The sequence below is a fragment of the Mustela lutreola genome, chromosome 4 (genome assembly GCF_030435805.1).
Source record: "Mustela lutreola isolate mMusLut2 chromosome 4, mMusLut2.pri, whole genome shotgun sequence".
NCBI lineage: Eukaryota > Metazoa > Chordata > Mammalia > Carnivora > Mustelidae > Mustela > Mustela lutreola.
Window position 1 is genome coordinate 131,107,322 of NC_081293.1, and position 19,635 is coordinate 131,126,956.

General features: G+C 40.3%; 1 protein-coding gene across 4 annotated transcripts in view; it reads right to left on the reverse strand.

Annotated features, from left to right (window-relative positions):
• Positions 1-19,635, reverse strand: part of CDK6 (cyclin dependent kinase 6) — a 243,913-nt gene that overhangs the window by 68,514 nt on the left and 155,764 nt on the right. For all 4 annotated transcript variants that reach the window (XM_059171112.1, XM_059171113.1, XM_059171111.1 and 1 more), the window contains exon 5: positions 7,208-7,317. In XM_059171112.1, the coding sequence (XP_059027095.1) occupies positions 7,208-7,317 (110 nt within the window). The remainder of the gene's footprint in view (positions 1-7,207; positions 7,318-19,635) is intronic.

Below are 19,635 nucleotides of genomic sequence, written 5' to 3' on the forward strand. Positions count from 1 at the left end.
TTCAGACGGGCCACCTACAGACAAAGAGCTAATGGACGAAGATAAAAGGCTTCGACTCTTTATTCAATTCATAGCTGCTGCACCAAGTCTTTGGTGGCAATCACTAAACCCAGATCATAGAGACAGAGAGTATTCAAACTCCCTGGCAACCCTTAATATCACAGAGCATCATTCAACCTTTCTAATATAGGAAAAACTGGAAATCAAAACTATTAAGCATATGGTTTGCTTCTTGACCTTTCTAAAATGTCACGGCTGCCACACTGCAATAACGCAGAAAACATTGCAGATAAAAATATGACCTAGCAGGTAAAACAGCAGCAAGAGCAGAAACATGACAGAGGGGGGAAAAACGTCAAAGCATACAGAGTCAGGCAAACCTGAGTTCAAATTTGGCTCTGGTATTTAAGAGCCGTGTGCCCATGGTCAAGTTATCTACTCTCCTTGCTGAAGACTTTCGTTCGTTATCTGGAAACTCTGGAGGATAGTCCTCAGAACGTGGGTTTACTGAGGTAACACACGTGAAGGGCCTGGCCCTGGGTCTGTCATATGACTGACAAGTGTTACCTCCCTTTGTTTCTTATTTTTCTCCCCAGGTTATAGAGAATGGTGAGCCTTAACTAATGCAGAAATGACCATTCCTTAATGATTTTACATAAACAACTAGGATGTGACCTCTAAGGAAGGTTAATTCTGACTTCTGGCCTTCCACTGAAAAACCTCTTTCCCTCTCCGGAAACAATATTCTCCTTATACCTATTCACAGAACCCTTTGCTTCTTCACAGGACTTACCCTGGCTGAGGTTAATCAACTAAATTGTGCATGCAATGCCTCTCTTCCCCACTAGGATTTAATTTTTCTCTCTAAAATGGGTCTTGCATATAGTGGCCACGCAGTAAGTTATTTGTAGACTAAATGAAACACCTGTTACAAGGTTTCCAGCATGTGACATTTACCACTGGTAGTATGTGAGAAAGATGATTTTAGGGCTTGAACATGGACTAAGTTTCTCAAGAATTTTAATGGTTATATATTTATTTGTGTGTACTAGACAAATAACTGGCTCATCAAATCTGTGATTTTATATATTTTTGCTTTGGATGAGAATAAAAAATAGTAAACTGTCTAGAAAATATAAAAAGGAACCAAATGGGGCTGAAGAATACAATAACCAAAATGAAAAATACATTAGAGGGAATCAATAGCAGGATTTGAGGGTACAGAAGAATCAATCAGTGATAGCGTCAAGGTAAGTGGAAATTACCCAACTGGAATAGCAAAAAGAAAAAGGAGTGAAAAAAATCAAGATAGTTTAAGGGGCCTCTGGGGCACCATTAAGTATACTAACATTCATATTATGGGGCTCCTAAAAAGAGAAAAGAGACAGAAAAGGACAAAAAACCCATTTGAAAAAAATAATGGCTAAAAACTTCCCTAACCTGATGAAGGAAAAGACATCCAACTCCAGGAAGCACACAGAGAGCCCCAAATAAAAGGAACTCAAAGAGATCCACACCAAGACACATTATATTCAATATGTCAACAGTTAAAAAGAGAATCTTAAAAGCAACAAGAGAGAAACAACTTATGGGAACCCCCATAAGACCATGAGCTGATTTTTCAGCAGAAACTTTATAGGCCAGAAGAGAGTGGCAGAATATATTGAGAGTGCTAAAAGGGAAATATTTGCAACCAAGACTATTCTACCCAGCAAGATTATTATTCAGTATAGAAGGAGAGATAGAGTTTTGCAGATAAGCAAAAGCTAAAAGAGTTTATCAACACCAAATTGGCCTTACAAGCAATGTTAAAGAGATTTCTTTAAGCGCAAAACAAAATGGCTAAGTAGTAAAATCATCTAGAGTTATAAATAATCAGGCAAGGAATACAAAAAATAATATGTAGAATATAATGTCAAAAACATAAAACATGGATTTTTAATCCCTGCTTTTAGAATGTGCTTGAACTTCAGCAACTGTCAACTTAAAATAGACTCCTATAATATATAGGACAGGATCTTGTATATGAATCTCATGGTAACCACAAACCAAATAGCTCTGATAGATACGCAAAACATAAGGAGAAAGAAATATAAACATAACATTAAGGAAAGTCACCAAATCACAAGGGAAGAGAACAAAAGAAGGAACCAGAACTATAAAAACAACCAGAAAACAATCAACAAAATGGCAATAAGTACATATCTATCGACAATTTACTTTAAAAGTAAATGGACTAAATGCTCCAATCAAAAGACACAGAGTGGTTGAATGGATAAAAAAACCAAGACCTATCTATATGTTGCCTACAAGAGACTCACTTCAGATCTAAAGACATGCACATACTGAAAATAAAGGGATGGAAAAAGATATTCCATGCAAGTGGAAATGAAAAGAAAGCTAAAGTAGCAATACTCACATCACACAAAACGGATTTTAAAATAAAGACTGTAGGGGCACCTGGGTAGCTCAGTCAGTTAAGTGTCTGCCTTCTTTGGCTCAGGTCATAATCTCTGATCTTGGGATGGAGCCCTGCATCAGGCTCCCTGTTCCATGGGAAGCCTGCTTCTCTCCTACCTCTGCCCCTCCCCCTGCTTCTGCCCATCCCAATAAATAAATTAAAAATAAATAAATAAAATCTTTTTTAAAAAGCAAAGTTTAATAAGAAACAAAAACATTATATATTCATAAAGGATCAATCCAACAAGATAAATATCTACACACCCAACATGGGGCTTCTAAACATATAAAGCAAATATTAGCAAAAATAAAGGGAGAAACTGACAGTAATATAGTAACAGCAGGGGACTTTAACACTCCACTTACACCAATGGATAGATCATTTAGACAGAAATATCAGTAAGGAAACACTGGCCTAAATGACCCATTAGACCAGATGAACTTCACAGATATTTATAGGATATAACATCCCAAGGCAGCAGAGTATACATTCTTTTCAAGTCCACATGGAACATTTTCCAGGATAGATCACACGTTAAGCCACAAACCAAGTCTTTATAAATTTAAGGATTAAAAGCATATAAAAACATCTTTCAAATCCCAATGGTATGAAACTATAAATCAATCATAAGAAGAAAACTGGAAGAAACACCAACACATGGAAGCTAAACAAGCTACCTAACAACCCACAGGTCAATGAAAAAAATCGAAGAGGAAATCAAAATATGCCTTGAGAAATGAAAGGTAAACACAATAGTCCAAAATCTAAAAGACACAGCAAAAGCCAAAATTTTAGAATGAGACAGGTCTACCACAAGAAGCAAGCATCCACCCTCACCGCTAAAAGAACAGAAAAAGAATAGTCTAAAGTTAGTGGAAGGAAAATAATAATAAAGATGAGAGCAGAAATAAATGAAATACAGCCAAATCTGAGGTATCGTGGGTTTGTTTCTAGACCACTCTAATAGAGTGAGTATCAATAAAGTGAATCAAATGAATATTTTTGGTTTCCTAGGGCATATAAAAATCATGTTTTTACATACGCTGTTGTCCATTAAGTGTGTAATAGCATTATGTCTTAAAAAAATCCAATGTATATACCTTAATTAAAAATACTTTATAGCTAAAAAATGATGGCCATCGTGTTTAATGAGTTATAATCACTGGTCATAGATCACCATAACAAACATAATAATGAACAAGTCTGAAATATTGCAAGGATTACCAAAGTGTGACAGACACACGAAGTCATAAGCAAATACTGTTGGAAAAATGTTGTGGACAGACTTGCCTGAGTCAGGATTGCCACAAAGCATTTGTAAAAAAAAATGCAGTATCTGCAAAGCACAATCAAATGAGGTATGGCTGTAGTTAGTAATATATAACAAGTTTGAATGGTGACAAATAGAAGCTAGATTTAACGTGGTGATTGATTTGTAATACACATGAATGTTCAATCACTAGATTGTACACCTGAAACTAACATATTATTGTATGTCAATTATACTTCAATTTAAAAAAGTAAATTGCGTAGGGTAAACAATTATGTAAGTATAGTTATTTTAAGAATATGGCAAAAACCATGAAGGTATTAAGAAAGATGACAACATGTGGGAAAACTGCCATTGTAACAGGTGGGAACCCAGAGTGGACACATGCCACGATTCTCTGATTTAGGGTTATAGCCTAAGGTAATGAGGAAGACTGCTTTCAGAATCTCTGGCTCGCAAATTCTCCGCAGGACAATGTAATAGGCGTGTCAGCGCTGACCCAGGAGTCAAGCTAGAGTTAGATCAAGCTGGCGGTTGGACCCCCAAAACTCATCTGGCATGAGTAAGAAGCATGCACATTCAGATATCTTGGTGTAATTATAAGAAATACCAAACATGAAGAGAGCAGGAACAAGGGTCAGATCCCATGGCCAGATTCAAGGTCAAAACCAAACCAGCAGGAACTACCTAGGAGAGAAAGCACCTAGCCCAGGAACTATGTGTGGTAGGTCTGGATTCACTCTCCTTCAGCCATAAAGGCATATGGGCCTGGATTCTGATACTGCTTCCACCTTCAGGCAGTTAATTCTCAATTTAGTACCTCTACACAAGGTTCCAAGAGAGAGGATAGCTTTCTTTTGTGCACATCTAAAGAGCCAATGGGTCTCCACCAACCATCTCCCTTTCTAAGCAAACTGAAGCCAGCTGTTGCTGCCATCATGAAAGGAGCCTTTCTCTGAGCCTCCAACCTTAGGTTCCCCCTTCTGGTGCTGGGTGAAGGGAAGGGTATCCCTGTCATCCTGGATTGGAACAGAGAATGAATTTTCCCATAGAAAAAAATGTCATCCGGAGACAATAGGTTTTGATGGATTAGCACAAATAACATTTCATATATATTCCAGGTTATATAGAATTCTGCAAGCTAGATGGAGCCACTTCAGTGGGAAAATGTTTCAATGCTATAAAATGAAAACTCAGGTTGTAATTGTTCTGTAAGTACTGATCAGCTATACTTAGAAATACCGCAAATTCCTTACTAGTGAATGCTTAATACTATATATCTTAAATTTTACTTTTAACATCTTTCAGGAAAATACTGGTTGTTTCATCAAGAGTGGCTGTGCTCAAGTCTTATCCTACTGAAAAATAACGGACCACTCTCCTCCCATTACAAAAGGGCTCAATCGTTGTTTTTGAAGATACTTCTAGACATATAAAGGTAATTCTTTTATTTTTTTCATATAAAGGTAATTCTAATAGACATTTCTCTCATCAGTTCTCAGCTAAATGAACTTATTTATGGGATGAACTAGAATGAATCTCCTCTGACTTCCACCCTGCTTATTTCCTGTTCTGACCATAATCCTTAATTTTTTTTAAAAGGTTTTATTTATTTACTTATTTGAGAGAGCACACACAGGTACATGCCCTTGAGCAGGCAGGTGGGGGGGAGCAGAGGGAGAGGGATAAGCAGACTCCCAGCCAAGGGGGGAGCCGGGCACGGAGCTTAAAGTCATCACCTGAGTCCAAATAAGAGTTGGATGCTCAACTGACCGAGCCGCCCAGGCACTCCTGACCATAATCCTGTAAGCTCATGTTTTCTACACTTGTCTGATGAAAAGAATTACATGACGTGCTTTTTTAAAAACAAGAATGCCTGGCCCCATCCCAGTAATGAATCAGAATCTCTAAAGAAGAGGTCTGGAGTTGCACATTCAAAGTCTGCTCATCCCTGGTGATCCTGTCATCCAACCCAGTGGTTCTTGCCCTGGAGGGTGAATTAGCATCACCTTAAGGGCTTGTTCAAACACAGGTTGCTGAGCTCCAGCCCAAGAAGTTCTGATCAGGTGGGTGGGCTGGGGGAGGTGGGAATTTGATTTCTACCAAGGTCCTTAGGGATGCTCTAAAACACTTATTCAACCTGTTTGGCAAACACTAAAGCTGAAATCAACATTACTTTTTCCTTCCCTGCTTGGTACAGAAACAACACTGAATTAAAACGCACAAGCTTCATTTGGGGCAATGCCCCTGCTCCTTTTTAGCTGCTTGATGTTGGACAAATAAATCTGTCCCTGCACCTCTGTAATCTTTCATGGTGGGGCATAAAAAGTAACAGAAGCGAAGAGGTTTGGTACTGTACTTGGCACAGAGTAGGCCAGCATCAAACATCTATGTACTCTGATTTCTTGGGCATGATCCCCTCCTGTGAGCTGCATTTATGAAAATGCTGAGTTCTAAAAATAAGTCCCCAAATTTATGACATGCACCAAACTTCATTTGGTTAAAACAAAGCACAGGTTCTTTTCCTTGGGAGCTACCATGTAACTAACATTTTGAATGTAACATGTACAACAGGAATATACTCAGCTTTCCAGCTCACATTTCCCGTGGAAACAAAAATAGAAAACAAGGAGCTAATAGATTACAATTAGGTTCTCTGCTTCATTTCTGATTTGCTGAATTTAGTACCCATGTATGGATTATTTTCCGGGCAGATCTTTATTATATTGTTTTGCCTATTTCTTGTGACCTGAAAATAAAACAAATGAATCACAGCTCTCAGAGTCAGAGGTTCCTGGAGGTCCTCTAGCCTATTAATGCCACTGAGACACCTCCCATGTGTGGTAGTCCAGTTTCTTCTTGGAACACCCAATGAGAACCCCTATCTTCTCTTCAGATAACTGTCCAATGTTAGATTTTTCCTAGGTCTGAGCAAAAAACTTTACTTCTATCATTTCCCTATCCCTGGTCCCGGTTTTGCTCTGTCGTGCCTAAATATGTCTAATCTCTCCTCATTCCAACAGCACTTTCAGTATTCTGAAGTAGTGCTAACATCTTCCTCGCCTTGTCCTTTTCATCCTGAACATTCTGTGTAAGCCACTATTCTCACCATCAAAATTTCCATATACGTAATAGCCCCGGTCCTTCTCCTGTGGACAAGGTCCACCTTGAGGATATTTCTAGATCCTATCATCAGCAACAAAAATAAGTTGTAAGAACAATGGCATGTTTCTTTCCAAACAGAGTTTCCAAGAGCTGGAAGCTAGAGTCCTACAAAACTACACTGTTCAGGACTGAGAAAGCGTTTCCAGGACAGGCTTGGACGTGGCAGCCCAAAGCAGGGGGATCGGAATATCTGTGTATCTGTATATATCATGACCTTACTTGCAAAAGAAATGCTATGCTGACACTTAAATTATCGAAGACCCAAAAAGTCTTTCCAAGGAAGACAGAATAAAATGAAAGGCATTTCTTACTTTCTACGAAACATTTCTGCAAATATGCAGCCAACACTCCAGAGGTCCACGGGGGTGGCGTAGCTGGACTGAAGCAGGACTTCTGGAGCTCTGTACCACAGCGTGACGACCTGCAAAGGCAAATGGATTGGAGTGTTACTGAGGGAGACGGCTGGTTGCTTCAACTTCTCATCTCAGCCGGTTTAATGCCAGCTCAGCAAGGTGCCTGGCATCATATGGGGACACTGAGATAGAAGCAGTAAGTAATTCAGATTCATTGCTGACAGGCCAGGAAATGACGTCATCCCCACAACCTGGGTTCCCAGCTCAGATGCTGTTTCTTACGAGGATGGTTAAACAACTGAGTTTTAGGAAGCAAAGCAAAGACTTAAAAAAAAAAAAACAACAAAACCCACGGATCTTAACACTGTTATTTTTTTCTGAAGAGGCTTAAAAAAACAATACATGGAGAACAGGTGTCAGCAAGGATTCCAGCTCAGTTCCTACGTCAGCATTATTGGGAAATCAGAAGAGGATTCCAGTGATTGCTGGGTGTTGACCTTGAAGTATAAAGAGCACCCAGGACAAGTCAAAACTACTCTTATCATGAGACTGTGGGGAATCAAAATAAAGCCCCCTTCAATGCCACTCTTTTCAGAAAACAAATTAAGAAACCAAGAACTTGAGAATGTGTAACTCAACTGTCTACACCAATGTGTAAAAAAGTCATCCAGAGGATAGGATTCCTCAATAGGAAGAATCTCACTTAATACAAGAGTAGTGTCCACTGCTGTGGCTCTATCTGCAAGGCTGAGAGGTCTCAAGGCAGAACGCCTATAAAAGGTTCAAGTGCTTCTCTTTTGGGGGGCACAGAGATTCTACAGATGGCTGAAATAAAGGAATATTCTTTGCTGTCACACAAGGAATTCAATACATAAATCTACTATATAAGCATTTTATATTATTCAGATTCCCTTTATCCTTACTTACTATTTGGTCTAATTGCACTTTTGTGGACATCTATCAAAATTTCCTACAATTCTCCTTTATGTATTTTGACACTGTAGTACTTGGTGCATTCAGATCGCAGTTGCAATTCTCCAGAACATGATTGCCATCTGTTTCCTTCCTTCCTTACAGACACACGCTACCCCTCCCAGCAAGAGACTGGGGCGCCTTGGGGGCTCAGCTGGGGGAAGAGCTAGGTTCTTGGTTTTGGCCAGATCATAATCTCATGGTTATGAGACTGAACCCCAAGTTGGGCTCTGTGCTCAGCGTGGAGTCTGCTTCAGATTCCCTCTCCCTCCCCCTCCCCCCTCTCTCAAATAAATAAATTTTAAAAATCGTGTTAAAAAAAAAAAGAAGAGAGAATTTAAGTCACCTTCTGTTGAAAATGAGTTGGTCTTAGTGAGTTGGTTGTCTAAACTAACAGAATTTTTCTGAGACCACCAAAACTAGGTCAGCAGAAGCCTAGTAGTCTGGGTTGTCTTCTTTAAGATTTTATTTTTAAGTACTCTCTACATACAATGTGGGGCTTGAACTCACAACCCCGAGACCAAGAGCCGCACGCGCCACTGACTGAGCCAGCCAGGTGCCCCATAGTCTTGCTTGTGAAACGCTTCCTCTGGAATCCAAATATCATGTGGTGAGAAGCCCACAAAGATGGTCCAGAGGACAGCCCCAGCTAATTCTCAGCTGAAAGCCAGGCAAGTGAGCCATCTTGGACATTCAAATTGGACTGATCCCCCACACGACTGTGGTCCGCCCGCCCCTGCCAATGTCACAAGGAGCAGAAGGGCCCAGCTGAGTCCAGTCAACTCATAGGATTATAAATGGCAATAAAGTGATTGCTGTTTTAAGTTTGGGTGAGATTATATAGCAATATCTAACTGAAAGAAGATTCTTGACTGGTTCCTCCTCTTCATCTCATTTAATAGGTTTTGTTTTGAATTCACAAGGTCAAATTTTGTGTAATGGATATCTATCTGGTTGACACCTAATAGAGGAATGGTGGTGATGTAACAGAAATGTAAAAAAAAGAAGCAAACAAAACCCAAATAACTGAACAGTTGCACTCAGTTATCACTGGTTCCAATATATCTTTCCAAAAGCATATCCCGCAGTATCTCCATAACCCTTCCAGCCTTGTTACATACTAGACCACAGCACTGGATGTCCACTCTGACTCTGCATCAGAATCATCCACTGGGATTGTAGAAAAATATGTGTCTAGGGGCACTTGGGTGGATCAGTCGGTTAAGCAACTGACTCTTGATTTTGGCTCAGGTAATGATCTCAGGGTCACAGGATCGAGCCCTGCACTGGGCTCCCCGCTCAATAGGGGGCCTACTTGAGATTCTCTCCCTCTCCCTGCTCTTGCTTTCCTCTCTCTAAAAAAAATCAATCAATCTAGAAAGAAAAAAAGAAAGAACGAACAGACGAACATGTGTCTTGGCCTTATCTCTCCCTCACTGAATTAGATCTCCATGATGGGGTGCCTGGAGTTCTTCCTTTACTTTTTTATTTCTTTTCTCTCTCTCTTTTCTTTTTTTTAAACAAAGTTCTTCAGGTAACACTAACCCTTGGCTAGGTCTGAACACCACTCAATGATATAAATAAACCCTCCAGCTCCTGCCTCCATGCTTTGGTTGGCACTGTTCTCATCAGATGAGAAGCTCTTCCTTCTCCTCTCCACATTTGGAAATTCTACTTATCCTACAAAGCCTAGCTCTGATGCTATCACCTCCCTGAACTCACTGACATCTGAAAATCATCCTGTAACACAGTTCATAATATGGATCGTTCCAGGCTGCATGGACCCAATTTTATCCAAGGCTACATCTGTAAATACCCAATACAATATCGCTCACATAACAACTGGGTTTTAGCAAACACCAAATTGACAATTTTAAGGCAATCACTGCTAGAAGATAACCAGACAAAATTCAGTTATCAGTCATCCCCCAGAAAGAAGGTACTTACTACATTCACTAAAAAGAGCATCCAGTTCTGGGCTCTAATTTTTACTTCCTTATTATTTCTCTATGCTTTGTCGAACTCTGGAAGAGAACTGAATTTTTGTTTTCCTTCTCCCAGAATCTCAGTATTTCTAAGGGTTTCTGCCCTATATACATTGGCCTTATTTGGGTAAATAAAACAAGACAGCAAAAATATTATTAAGGTATAATAATTTAGATGATGATGGACATAAGATATAAATACACAAATCCTATGTAAGTCGGTTATGAAATATAATGTAAAAAGGTTACCATTCACAAAATATTGAACGATTTAAAAAAGCAAAATCTATATAAATAAAATGACATACTATTGTTGAAAAATTTAAAAACTAAATAAATGAGACAGACTATGACTAAGATGGGAAAAACATAAAGATAATTGTCATTCCTATATTAACAAAGTTTAAGACAATGCAATGATTTGGGGGGAGGAATTTAACTTCTGACAATATGGGGCTTCTGGCAGAATAATGCTTTAAGAAGAGCCAAAAATAGTTTGAGAAGTAAGGATGAAGAGACTCTGCTCTGTTACCAAAACACACTCTAAGGTACAGAAAGCAAAATAGTAGGTGCCAGCAGGTTAAACAGAAAGTACAGAAAGAGAATGATCTATTTATGGGATTTAACATTCTTCTAGGCGCTGAATGTCATCTTGATGAGAGAAAAAATGTACGTCAGGCCCAGACAACTGGCCTTCTATTGGGAAGAAAGTAAGTTTGAGCCTTACTTTATACCATGTATAAAGAGACACTGTATATTCATAAATAATCTACGTGTACAAAGCAGAGCTAGAAAAAATGTATTACAGGAAAACAGAAGAGAACCTTGGGATACGGAAGCCTTTTTCAGCAGGAAGGGAAATCTAGAAGCTTGAGATGAGAAGATTAACGGATCCCACTAGTTCAGACTGCAATTCTCTTTGGCAAACACTATAAAACAAAGACAAAGACAAATAACAACCTGTGATGAAACACCTAAAACAAATTACATAAATAAAACAACAGAAAAACGGATGAAGAGTATAACGGTAGTTGACCAAAAAAAAGCACACTATCAAAGATACGTCACCTCATTAAAAGAAAGCAAGGAGAATAAAGGCAGAAAGTCATCAGAATAAAGGGCTATCCTTTTTGTCTGATGAGCAAAAGTGAACAGAACAACACTATTCCCGGCTGGCCATGGTATGGGGAAACTGTTCCTAACCACAAACCGGCTCAACTTCTTTAGAGGACAGCTTGATGGTATTCACAAGATGAATAGCACCGATGTCACCGAACCAGAGTTCCACTTGCAGGAATGTATCTTAAATATTCAGTCAAGTTTTTATCAACAGATTATGTGTGGGTGTAATACAATAATCGTATCTGCATATAGGAATGTGGGCCAGGGCTCTCTATGTGGACACGAAGCTTTCAATGAACGGTTGCCACAAAAACATGGCAAAGCAGGAGGTGAAACGTGGAAAGGAAAAGGGGCGGGAGGATGATTTCAGGGCACAAGATCAGGCAGTTGCTGTCAGTAAGCACATTTTATAGCTGAGAACACTGAATTTCAGAGGGGCTGAGTCATTTGGCCAGAAACACTGAGCTGAGATGTGGAGGAGCTGGGATTCTCACCAGGACTGTCTGCTTTCAACTCAGTACTCAGCATCCAACACATTTCATTTCAGGATTCCAAACATCCACAAATCAACAGGCAAGCATGCAGGTTGTACGCAGATAACCGAGAGGAAAATATTTTAAATTTACATAGAGATATTTTACCAGGAACTTCAAAAGACTTGACAGTTACAGATCTCAAAATTCAGTTATCCTTTGGGGTTAAATGATTTCCTTTAAAAAGGCTTAAGAAAAAGGTTTCAAAATATAGTTCTGAAGAACACCAGTGCTCTGATGGTAAGACATCTATTTGTCAAATTCCCATTTAATAATTTCAATTAAAAAATATTTAAAAAGTTCTTTGGTAATCCTAAGATTTTTGGTTGGTCTATGTGTAAATCATTTTAACAGTGGGAGGAATCAGATTTATTAATTAGGTGTGTGCTTATACTCTATTTGAACTATTAGCATTTGACTACAGAGACACTTTTTGGTTTAATTTTTGTGGAATTCAACATGCTTGAATTCCAAAAGAAAGTATGAACTGTGTAAGACTTACATTTCTATTTAATTCTCAAAAAAAAAAAAAAAAAACAACCAAAACCCAACAATGTTTAATGTTTGTTATTTAAAAATAACAAATTACACTTTTTCCAATAGATACAAATCTAATAGTTGTTCCCTAGTTTATGTAATATTATCTCGTATGTCAGCTGCGTCCCCAGTTTTAATTTGCTAATTTATGTGGCTGTTCCACATTCTCTGATTTAGAGTCCTTCAGTCCTCACTTTACATGACCATAATTTTAAAAATATCTCAAATGATGACAATTTCTACAATTTCATGGGATTTAAGATATGTAAATTCCAAGTTTTTGAGAATAAATTGTAACAATTCTTCCTGACAGTAAAATAAAAATTCTATTTGCTTTGGAATTATTACACTTCTGTGCCTCTATAATTTTCTTATGGAAGACTGCCTAACTTAAAATCAGTTTGTCACACGTAAGCAGATTTATTAATTTTTTTACTCCAAAGCTTTTTAAGGAACGGACAAAACTGAAAAAAATATTTCAAGGTCTTAGTGCATGAAGTAAGGAATGTTCTCAACAATGTAATCAATGCTGCCTGAAAGTCCTCTGTGTTTAATAATTCTATATATTCTTAAAAATAAAATATCACTGGGAGCTTGAATTTAAAAACATGTAGAGAGAATCCGTGAATGCAATGTATGAAGATCAACATTTAGAAATCTATCACAAAGGTAGCCTCTTTGATACATGATAACAATGCAGTTGTCTACTAAGCAAAGACAATAGGAACTCTGGACAGAGTTTAGTGGTTGGAGCCAGCTGGAACCAAAGCAAATATGATGTTTAGTACAATCACTACATGTATTAACAGCCTCTAGAGGTGCTGAATGGATCTGGCAAAAGGACGGGGAGCGGAAGATGGGGGGAGGGGGACTTCAAGGATATTTACCCAAGTGGATGTATCTGTTTAAACTGCTTTGATCTCTATTCACCGTTTTTTTAAGCCAGTCCAATAACAGTGTGAGATCAAGTAGAGCCAAAGCCAACTCTGACTCAAAATATGTAAGAGTAAACCACTCTCACTTAATATTAGGTTCAACAGTCTTTTATTCATTTTTTTTTCACCAAGATCCTGAAAATATCTGTAGATGTTATCTGAAGCATCCTCACCATACAGCTGGTACATGAAGAGTAGAAAAGCACATAATGAACACTGTGCGGGTCGTCTTTCCTTTGCCACTCTGGATGGTGTCTGCCCTGGGGGGTGGGGGTGGATCTCTTCCCACCCATGTGCCTCCTGCTTCTTACTGGGTTTGGCCAATAGGAAGCCTAAGAAGGAGTTCAGGCAGAGGGAGAAGGGCGAGGCAGAGTTTCCCTGGTTTCCTCATTGTCTAGAGTTGGCTGTATCGCCATTGCGAAGTCTCTGTCCATCCTGGGCACTACCTGATTCCAGGAACTGCTCCCCCTCTTTCCTGTCAAGCTTGGGAATGGTAAAAGCTTGGCTGCAATGAGACCCAAATTCCAGGACCATCCACTGCACTTCCCCTAAACCCCCTTTGTAAATCTTGTCTCTGTAAACAAAACTTCCTTGAATTATTTTGAGTTGTGCACCGGGACCCATCTCCCGGTGGGACCTTGACTAATACATTCAGTTTGCAAATGAAGAAAGGAGCATGGATGGCAAATTCTTGTGTAAGCCTCATTTTCCTCTCTGTCAGTAAGGGCATTTGGACTAGATGATCTGTAAGGTGACTTCTGGTAGAATTCGAAAAATCCCTACATAATGTGGCAATGGTCATGAAGCCTTAGCAAGGTACATATAGTATAGACCCAAGAACGCTTATCTTTGGACATCCTTGCCTGTCTTTTGGGTTAGGAATTACTTGGGGCGGATATCAGTACAGTGATCTTCTCCTTTTGGGGTCAGCTACAACATCATGTCTTAAATGCAAACACGGATAAGGATTTCTGAGGAATATGGGTACAATGCCAAGGTGAAGGCTTTCCGAACTATGCTCTCAGCTGTTTACTTGCTTCAAACCAATATAAAACTCTCTGGTATATATGTTTTTTCCTTCTGGAAGGCCACTATGGTTTTGCCAAATGAAAATAAAAATTAGTGGCAATTTCATGGACTTTTCATAAAGGGTCTCAAAATTCAGTCCTTTAAAGTTATATATTTAAATTAATATCATAATCAGAATTCTAATTCTGTCAAGCCAGTTCAATGGAAAACTATTAAGAATTAAATACCAGTAAGAGTTAACACACAAAGTACTTTTTAGCAAATAATCAAGGAGTCATCTCCAATAGACTCATTTATAATCTAAGGGCCAGCACAAGATGTTTTGATAGATAAGGTGACAAAAAATTGTCAAGGTATACACAAAAATGAGATTCTCAGCACTGAGCACTGTGATAATAATGATCTTGGCCTGTGCTCTCATGTACCCATTATCAGGAGCAAAGCCGTCTGTCCTTTCCAGAACCTAGAGTTATCCCCCCTGGCTCACAAGTGGAGCTTCTGGCTCCCATCAAGATGTGCCGATTTCCAACCACCTGGCCACTGCTTCTGTGCTTCTCTCTGTGGGATATTCTTTCCCTGAGTCTCTGCACATCTGAAGTCTGAATCTTTACATATCGCTTCTTTCATGAAGCCCTTCCTGCTCTCCCCTCTGGAAATGACTGCTGTCTCCTCAACTTCAACCACATTTCTTATTTTTAAATTAAAAAAATATATAGTTTGTTTATTTTTAGACAGAGAGGTGGGGGGAGTTTGTGTGTGCATAAGGGGGAAGGGGCAGAGGGAGAGGAGAGAGAGAATCTCAAGCAGACTCTTTGCTGAGTGTGGAGCCCGAGATGGGGCTCCATCCCACAACACTGAGATCATGACCTGAGCCGAAACAGAGTCAGATGCTTAACCGACTGGGCCACCCAGGCGCCCCAAGCTCTCCGCATTTCTATAGCACTTGAACCTTCTATTTTCCATTTTAGTCATTCGACTTATTGGTTACAGTGTACAATCAGTGTCCTGCCTGAAAGGTGCTCAGTAATCATCTGATGGCTGGGTGTATGAACGAAGCACAGGCAACTCTCTGGGGAGGGCTGATGGTGGACAGAGGCACCCAGCTAGCCTGGAGAATATGGAGACAATAATGTCTAATTATCACTGGGTACTTTAGAGTAATCACGTCTTTCAAAAAGAAAGGGGATCTGTGGAGGAAGGTGAGGCCAAACCCAATTCGATTCGGGGGACGTGTAAGAAGATTTGAAGGGCAATGACATGGGTGTCTGTCCACGTGGAGATGAAAGGAATCTTTGGGAGCCAGTCACTCAGCAGTCAGAGGCCTGCGTACTATGCTTACAGGGCAATGACGATGACCCACGGAAGGACAGAGAAGGGTGTTCAGGGATCCAGGCTTCTGAATTTTCATGATACCAGCGGTCCTTACCATCTCTTTCTGAGTCTTACACGTCTCTTACGACTTTCGCTGTTTCAACAGATCAACCTAAAAAAAGGTTTTACTCCAGACTTGAAGGCTTCAAAGTCCAAGTGAGCTTCAATCCAAGTCATCACACTAGTGCCACCGGTCAGTCCTTGACGGGGGTGGGGGGTCACAAACAGCAAGTCAAAGGAGTTGGGTGAAGAACAATGGGAGTGGGGAATGGCTGTAGTGATTTAAATGAAGAACGCGAGGGTCCTGTCCTAGAGTCCCTTCCACTTGAAGGTCTCATCCCCCATCAGTCCCTTAAAATAATTCTTTCCTTTAAGGTTAAGACCCTCAGGCCATTACTCTTCTTCTGCGATGCAAACCCCCTGGGGAGCATGATAGGTGGAAGCCCTTCAGCATGACCACACGGTAGCCAGAACTCTGCAGACCCACAGATCCAACGGCCTCCTGGACATCCCCACTTAGGTCTCCCAGGGGTATTTCAACTTCAAAGTGCATGTGCTGTCTTCCCCCTAAAACTTGCGCTGCCAGATCTGGCAGTTCCACTGTGCACACCTGTGTCCTCTCCTGAGGGCCACAACAACTTCCTCTGGGATCTTCCCCTACCAGTCGACCTCCTTCCACTCTGCCCTCTCTACTGCATCTGAAGCCATGCTCACGACACTTCTGTGTAAAATCCATCCACTCTCCAGAGCTTTTAGGGTCAAGTTCAAGTCCAGTTTACCCACAATGCCCTTATGATCTGGCTCTCACCCTCTCCGGTTTTATCGCCTGCTCCTCCTTCACACGAAGGCTTTCCTCAACCTGCTCAGAGGCTTTATGGTTGTTCAATATACGTGCTGTGTCATGCCTCTGGCCTTGCCATATGCTGAGATCTTTCTCTGGAATGTTTTCTCATAATACCGTGCTTGATTCTTGTGAACCATGCCCCACCTAGTCCTTCCTTAGTGACACGTAATCCCAGCACTTATCACAGTGTATCCCATTTGCTGTGTACTTACTGCCTACAAGACCCAAAGCCAGTCCTTGGAGGGTAGAGACCATTTCTAAGTGCACTTTCCACCCACAGCACCTCCCAGAGCACTGTGTCTAGCAGGCACAAAATAAATGTATATTCCAACCAACGTGTGGGTAGCCAGAACACAGCCGAATGGAGGATTACAGGGGTAGGAGGTCAGGCTTCTATTATAGGGCTTCTATTACACCACAAACTTATAAATCATGGTCATGACCCCACACCTACACCAGGTATTCTGAGCGTCCACCAACACCACCTTCGGTGAACACACGACTTTTTAATGAAGCCGAAGACCATTTTAGTTTCGTGAAGTAACGTTTCAAAATGCCCAAAGGGCCCATGTTTTCCTTCAGGCTGTACTGTTTAAATTTCATCCTGAACTTATGAAACTTAAAATAGTTAGCCCTTGCTAAATGTCTATTATGTTTCAAGCAACAAACCGACTCTCTTTCTCGAAGTACAGTATAGTGTAGTTTTGATTTTGACACTATACAATCACACACTTGATCTCTCTCTGCCTTCACCATAGAAACCAAGCAAATATTTGTAGACATTCCTTCAACCTTCACAGATAAGTAGAAATGAAATTATTCTGCGCAAAGGATACGGCAGGCTATGGAGCTCATCATTTCCTTCTGAACGTTGAGTTTTAACTCAAGAAAATCTATATGCTCCGGGAGGTGACCTAATCACTCAGATTTGTAAGAGAATTTAAAACCTGACTTCTTACCATGAAAAGAGTCAAATGTCTCTGAAGTCCATACCTCCCCTGTAAACCTACTGAATGAGCACTGGGAAAGTTATATGGTCAGTACGAGTCACCACGGAAATGGAAAAGCACAGTTTTGAAATTTAAGTTCAGCCTCAAACATTCCCCAACATTTTAAAATTTAGTGGGGGAGGGGGAGGCTGCCTTCCTTAAATGAGAAGAATTTGGAGCTCCTTAGCAGGAAGGAGCTAAAAAGGTAATGTTTCCTTCTGCATTCTTCCTGGTCCCGCCATCTCAGCTGCACATCTCCATCTACAAAGGCTCACTAAGATGCATGCAGGCAAAGAAAACCAGCCATGCAATTTCCACCTAATCTGGGCCACCAGAAAAGAACTACCAAGGATTCTGGAGCTCCCACTGTATTTTGTGCTTTCAGCTATTAAAGACAAGAATGAAAGAAAATACACTTCTGAAGACGAGGTTGTCTCATGCTGTGCATTTAGCAAGAGTACAATGCAAACAGAAAAGAAGAAGGGCTTGACCGAGAGAAGCAGTGGGCTTGCAGCATTAGGAACAGGGTAGTTAGACAGAAGGAAGTTATTTTCTGACAAGAACTGTTAAATGGCAGATGGAGGATTGTGGGATTTTGTGATCCTTCCTCTAAAACCTTTTTACTTTCATCCCACCTGGGCGCAAAGAAGTGCGCTAGGGAAGGAGGGGAAGAACACAGTGATGGGGTACAGAAGAGATGGAAGTACTGTGTTGGACTGACTTCCTCTGTTGCCTTACACGGTCTCACTTTAATGGTATGGGATGAGTACCAATGAATCTGTCTTTAGAGATGGGGAAGTTGAGACTCAGAGAAGTGAAGCAGGGCTTATCCAACTCAGGATGGTTCTCACAGAGCAGACTTTCTTGTTTGTCTTAGGCCTAATGAAAATTTTTTAAAGTCCGTATTTCCAGAACAATCATTTCCACAGCAGTGTAGGTTTAACAGAAAAGCTGACAAGAACAAAAGAAATCATCTTTCTAGAACAATGGTGTCCCAAAGGATTTCACCCAGATGGCCCCCATTTGAGGCATCAAGGTCAAGGATGTGCAAATGGTAGGGGCTGGGCGCAGGGCAGGGAAAGTCTCCCTAACCTACATGCTCTGCACAGGGATCTGGTCTGGTGCAGTATGCACAGTGTTTCTGCTGACAAACGCTTTCATGGCTGTCCGCTCAGAACATTCCTTCCCTGAAGACCACAACAATGTCCTTCCTCCCGAAGTTGTTCTTCTTTTGTATTCCCTATCTCTGCAAATGACGGTACCATCTAACCAGTTCCTCAAGTCAGGCTCTTCCTCAAACTCACCCCTCATGGTCAATGAAGACCCAGTGTGAAGAGGGTGCTTTCTCATCTCTTTAAGAGAGCAAAACACACATTTGACTAGAGTTGTGGAAACAGGGCCTGGAAAATACCGTTTGGAGAACCTCCTCACTTTCATCACCCATTTTAAAATACTGTCCCCAAGTCAAAGAAAAAATTCCCCTCACCTGACCCAAGAAATTTTCAGGTTTGACCATGCTGTGCAATTGTATGGATGTGACAACATCACTCTAGATTTTACTATCTGATTTCAAAGTTACTAAAAACAAGAAAAGTTACAAGCAAAAACGTGTTCTAGCTCTCGATTTTCCTCCTTTCTTCTATAAGTTTTATTCTTTTAATATTTTCTTATTTTATGTAATTTCCCCCCTCCTTTCTCTTATAAAGCACTTTTCTACACTTCTAGGATTTTTAATAACTTTATATCTTCTCTGAGCCAAGGGGAAGGATCACTTTAAAAGCATGCAGCTCTGTTAATTAAATAGGTAATTATAAGACATACAAATTCATCTTCTCTTGATAAGCTGCAATGCTTGTCTTAAAATTGTCTCAGTTTCTAGGAAGAACCACACTAATACCAAGGACCTTACAGAGTATTTCTAGGTACATCCGCTATTAGGAGAAATACATGTGTGAACATAAAAACCAGCGGAAGGTTTCTCACCTAGGCTTGGGGCTCATGCTGCACATGTGTTTGGGGCAGTGTGGTTGCTGCATGCGAACATGACTTGAAAGGAAAAGTAATCCTCC